Source organism: Echinops telfairi, unplaced genomic scaffold, assembly GCF_000313985.2.
Source record: "Echinops telfairi isolate 266 unplaced genomic scaffold, ASM31398v2 ScPeMD7_7425;HRSCAF=8463, whole genome shotgun sequence".
In the NCBI taxonomy this organism is placed as follows: Eukaryota; Metazoa; Chordata; class Mammalia; order Afrosoricida; family Tenrecidae; genus Echinops; species Echinops telfairi.
The window spans coordinates 7,424,560-7,429,640 of record NW_022111325.1 but is presented as its reverse complement, the minus strand read 5'-3'; the positions used below and the strand labels follow the sequence as shown (position 1 = coordinate 7,429,640).

General features: G+C 56.1%; 1 protein-coding gene across 1 annotated transcript; it reads right to left on the bottom strand.

Annotated features, from left to right (window-relative positions):
* Window positions 1-1,130: 1,130 nt before the first annotated feature.
* KCNJ9 (potassium inwardly rectifying channel subfamily J member 9) lies at window positions 1,131-4,993 on the bottom strand. The gene is made up of 2 exons (XM_045298466.1): window positions 4,263-4,993; window positions 1,131-1,917 (listed from the first exon to the last, which is right to left on the bottom strand). Exon 2 carries the CDS (start codon window positions 1,913-1,915, stop codon window positions 1,580-1,582), a length of 336 nt encoding a protein of 111 aa, XP_045154401.1. The 5' UTR covers window positions 1,916-1,917; window positions 4,263-4,993; the 3' UTR covers window positions 1,131-1,579.
* Window positions 4,994-5,081: the final 88 nt, after the last annotated feature.

Below are 5,081 nucleotides of genomic sequence, written 5' to 3'. Positions count from 1 at the left end.
GAGGAGGGGAGAGGAGGTTTCTGCTGGGTCAGTGCTATAAGGGCACCTTGGAGGACCGACACTTTTCTCCTTAAGCCCCTTCCTCCTCTGCCCCTCTCCACCTGCCTGTGATCTTCACTCCTCACCCCTGGGGCCACCCCTCTTGACTGCAGTGGGAGCAGGAAGGAGGTGGAGGTGGCATGGGAATACAAGTCTCCAGGGGCCTCAGTAACATACCCCAGCCACATCCGGGTGTTTGAGCCCCTTTCTCACCCTCTCTTCCCCACTGACTCACACCCTCCCCCCAACTCTCTCTCTCTCTCTCTCACACACACACACACACACACACACACACACACACACACACACACAGAATCAGTGGAGGAAGGACCCCATCTCACTGATACCCTGCCTGCTCCAGCTCTCCAACACCTCCCCGCAGGTCACAGGTCACTTCCGCTCACTCCTTGCTGTCTTGCCTGCTCAGTTTCCCAAACCACAGAGATGTGTGAGCTTCTAGGCAGAGACCAACTGCAGCTTGGGCTTCGGCACATCACGCTGCTCCCCACGGTCCTCAGCTGCTCGCGTACCCCACTACCTAACGGGGCTGCCATGCTTTGCTTAGAGCCCTGGTTCTCAGGGCGACATCCCCAGACCAGACAACAACACCTGCCTTGCTTGGCCCTCAGCTCTCTGGCCTCCTATGTGCATGGCACCCACTAGCTGACCTCTGGCTTGATGGCTGTGGGCATATTTCGGATCTTTTCACGTAGAATGGCCACACCAAATGGTGCCTGGGTCAGTGCTGGGCCCACGGGGGCCTAATCACTAGCCTGAGTGACTTCTCCATCCAAGTGCCTTGGGACAAATCTGTTTCCCCACAGGCCACCTGTGTCCCAGCTCCAGCCACCTCATCTTCCCAGCTCTCCTCCCCACCTCTCACTCCTCCCACTTCTGCCTTGCTGGCTTTGAACTCTTGCTCCATTCCCTGCTCTGGCCACCCTCCTCCGCCTGCTCCCCTGCACGAATGGACCCAAGGTCAGTCACTGGGTTCCCTGCAACCTGTCACCCTCCTGCCCTGCCTGTCACAGTGGTGGGCAGGGGCCTGGGTAGACATCCCCCTCATCTGTATCCAGCTTTCTCCTCTTTGGTTCACCTGGGGCTATAGTGTCCAGCAGGGGGTGAGCCACGCTCAGGAGAACAGGCCCAGGAGGTGCATAAGACTGAAATCCAGCCCAGCCATGCCTCCAGTTTGGGACAGCTTCTGTGTGTGTGTGGGAGGGATGCCTTTGGGGATTTGCATAAAGGCTCGCTAGGGGCTAGCGGCAGCCCTGAGTGCATTCCAATCACCTGGCTCTGTCTGCCACCCCCTTCCTGTCCAGCCACCTTCTGTCTGCCTGTCCAGTTACGTGCACATGTTCACCCATCCCAGCCATCCACTTGGAATCACGACCCTTCCCTCTACATTGGCTCCCATGTTCACAATCAGAGAGGCTTCGCGAGGGACCTTGCCTGCCTCCTCCTCCACTTCCCCAGGTATCCAGCTCCCCAGGTACCTGTGTCCTGGCCTAGTCTGCTGCAGGGGGCTACAGGAAGCTGCTCACATCTTGGACTCACTCTCGGGGGGTGGCAGGCAGCCGTTTTGCTCCTTGTCAGCCCCTGCACCCCCCCCACCCGACCCCTCCCCTGAGCCACCCTCCTCCTCCACCTTCTCATCCAGCCGGCTAGGGATGGACCAGTAGAGATGGGCGTCCAGGCGGGCTGCAGCCTCCGCCAGCTCCCTGGCGCTACATGAGGGCGTGGGCACCTCAAAGGTCTGGTGGAAGCTGGCATAGTCCACCTCGTAGAAGCCGTCCTCCAGGGTCAGCACTGATGTGAAGCGGTGGCCCCATAGCACCTCGTCCACCAGGTAGGAGCTCCGAGCTTGGCACGTCATACCTGGGGGCAGGAACAGGGTCAAGGGGGCCCCACTCCACAACCCTTTCTGCCCTCCCTTTCCCAAGGGTCCCACCCTTGGCCCAGCACTTTCACGCCACTTGCCAGCCCCTGCTTCTGCCCAGCTTCTTCTCCTCCATTTGCCCCAACTCCTTTTCAGTTCCAGCCCACACTGCCCACTTCTCTTCACTGGTAATGCCAGGGATCTGGCCATTTGCTACTGAACACATAGAACTTTAACCTTGAAATTGCCCTTAGGCACCATCCAACCCAACTTCCCACTCCAGCAGGGCTCCCCGCTGGACCATCCCCAACTGCCAGCATCTAGCTTCTGCTGGGTCCCCTCCCAGGATTAAGGGACCCACTCCTTCATGTGACTGCTTGAGTAGTTGGATTGCTTTTCTTGACCCAGAACCAGAATCTGATTACTGGGGTCCCCACCCATTGGTTCCATCCCCAGTCCTAAGATCCCCATCAAGGGTCTGAAAGAGGAATCCTTGGCCACCTCATATCTTCCCTTCAGCAGGCTGCGCGTCCCTGGTTTCATCCCCCCTTCTTCATGATTTCCAAAATGCTTCCAAGAGCTTTTTGGCTTGTAAACCAGACGGAGCCAAGGAGGACCACTTTCAGGACTTTGGGGTGTAATAAGCTCTCCCCCTATGGCCCGATCCATGCATACGAGGAGGCCCACCACTGTCTCCTGGCCATGATGCTTTAGTTCAATAAGGTCCCAGATGACATTACATAACCGTCGTTGGAAGCAGCCTCGCACTACTACAACATCAAGCCTCTGGCCAACTCAAACCCTCCGTGCTGTCACCAGAGCTCTCTCCATGCTGTGCTTACATAAGTGTTTTTTTGTTAAAGCCTAAATGTAGAGTTTTATATTTATTCCTCTTAAATGTCATCGTTTTGGGTTTGGGCTCATTATGCTTGCCTTTGAACAGCATCTTGAATCCTGACTCGCTCGCCCCAAATATTAACCGTCCTTTCAGGCTTTGCCTTGCTGGGAAAAATCAGACACGCTCCCTCCCCACCCACCCTGCCCCCCAAATTCTCTATACCTCCTAGCACCCCTACAGGACAGAGCAGTCTCCTCCTTTCTCTGGGTCTCTCTCCCCTCCACCCATATGCACCTCGGAACACAGGGGTGGGGGTGGGGCCAGAGAGTGAACATTATCTAACCAGAGCCTGGCTCTCATCTCCCTGCCCTGGGACATCTTGGGGACATTGGCATTCTTTGTTCCTGTGGTGGAGGCTGGAATGGGAACCTTCGAGTGGGGGTTGGGGGAAGAGAGGATGAGAAAGGATAGAAGCAAGGGACGCTGGGGAGACAGGAGCTGGGGATCCAACGAGAAGAGGGGTCTGCACAGGAGTGTCCCTATAAGGAGGGGCCAGCGTAGGGTAGTGGCTAAAAAGATGTGGCAGCTGGTGAGATATAGGAAAGGGGTGCTTGGGGGAGGGGAAAGAGCTGGGCAGAGCCTGGGGGCATGGTGTCACAAAGGGGGACAAGGAGACCCACTGAGGTGAAGCAGATGCTCTGTTTGCTGGCAGGCAGAGTAGGGTTTGAAGGTAGTAGCTTCTCTGAGAGGCCAGCAGGGGGCAACAGAAACTCAGTGGTGGCAAGAAACTGTAGCGTCCCCTAGTGGACCTGTGGTTCTCCATCTGAAGTCTCTTATTGCACCTCTCACAGCCACATCTCAAATCCCCTGAAATCCCATGTGCCGTCCTTGGACTGTAGGAGCTTTGGTGGCGGAGTGGCCACGCGTTGGGCTGCTAACTGCAATGCCAGAAGTTCAAAGCCAGTTCAGCGGGATGAAGATGAGGATTTCTACTCCCGTAAAGAGTTAATGTTGGAAACTCACAAGGGACAGTTCTACCTTGTCCTATAGGGTCACTTAGAGTTGGCAAAGACTCGATGGCAGTGAGTTTGGCTTTTTGGTCCCTGGATTGGTATTTTCCTATCTGCTTCCAAGCCCTTCACTACGTAGGTCTGAATTGGATGTGTGTTGCCCCCACAAGGGAAGTTGCCAGCTTCTTCCTGGAAGGGTCTAAAAAATGCTAAGATCATTTACTTCCCTTGATATAGACGCTTAGATGGACCCTGAAACTGAGGCAGAAATGGGTTATCAACTTCACCCAAGATCCAGCCTGGAACTAGCTCAGGAATGGAAGAGCCTCACCACCAAACACCAAGACTGTAAGACCTGGCAGCAATGAGGAAACCCCTACGCCTAACCCCTCCTTCCGGCTCGGGACCACTAAACTGAGGCCAGGCTGTCTGAGTCCAGTCCAGGCCAGGGCTGCCTGCCACTTCATTAACTTATGACCGTGGACAATTTACCAACCTTTTCCTTGGGGGAAATCTGCTGTCTGACAGATGAGCACAGTATAGGGTTGTTTTAGGAGTACATGAACTCATGGGTACGAAGCACTTTGCTAGGTCAAGGAGCGGGTCTGCAAGCGAGCGGAAGTCCCTCGGTTGGATGGACTGCACGGTGGCTGCAGCAGTGGGCTCAAACACAGGGCCGCTGGTGAGGGCAGTGTTCTGTGCTATTGCACACAGGGTCCTCCTGAGTCACAAATGACTGCAGGGCATCTAAGAACAACAGACAGCTCTTTAGACCTGCGCTCGGCATGGAACAAGCCAGGTGCCTTCCAGGCCAGGTTCTAACTCCTGGTGACAGCAGCAGCTCTTTCTCCCAGGTGCCAACTGCCAACCTTTAGGCTAGTGAAGGGTTTCAGCAATGTGCCACCAAGGCTCATTTGCTGTTATTCCTCTTCCTTATTTCAAGTGACACCTCTTTGCCCAGGGTCCCAGAACCCTGCCCCCTGCCGTCCAGTCGATTCCGGCTTATCACCCGTCCTGTTGGGCAGAGAACTAACCCACAGGGTGTCTGAGACCGCCAACCTGTACGGAAGCAGCCAGCCTCATCTTTCTCTCGCCCAGCGGGGGTGACTGGGCAACGTTGGCAGCTAGCAGTCCAAAGCGTGGTCCACTGCGTCACCCGGGCTCCTCTGGGCTCAGAGTCAGGGCCGTTCGGAGGCGTTCCTCCAAGGTTTCCTTCGGTTCTCGGCTGGGTCTTTTCTGTTTACCCCTCCTTTCTGGTCCCCCATGTCACCCCAACCTCGAATCTTGTTCCAGGCCTCGCCCCCCACCCCCGCCC

What these genes read in the sequence shown, in the direction of transcription:
- KCNJ9 (XM_045298466.1), bottom strand. Translation starts at nt 1,915, where the DNA reads ATGACGTGCCAAGCTCGGAGCTCCTACCTGGTGGACGAGGTGCTATGG.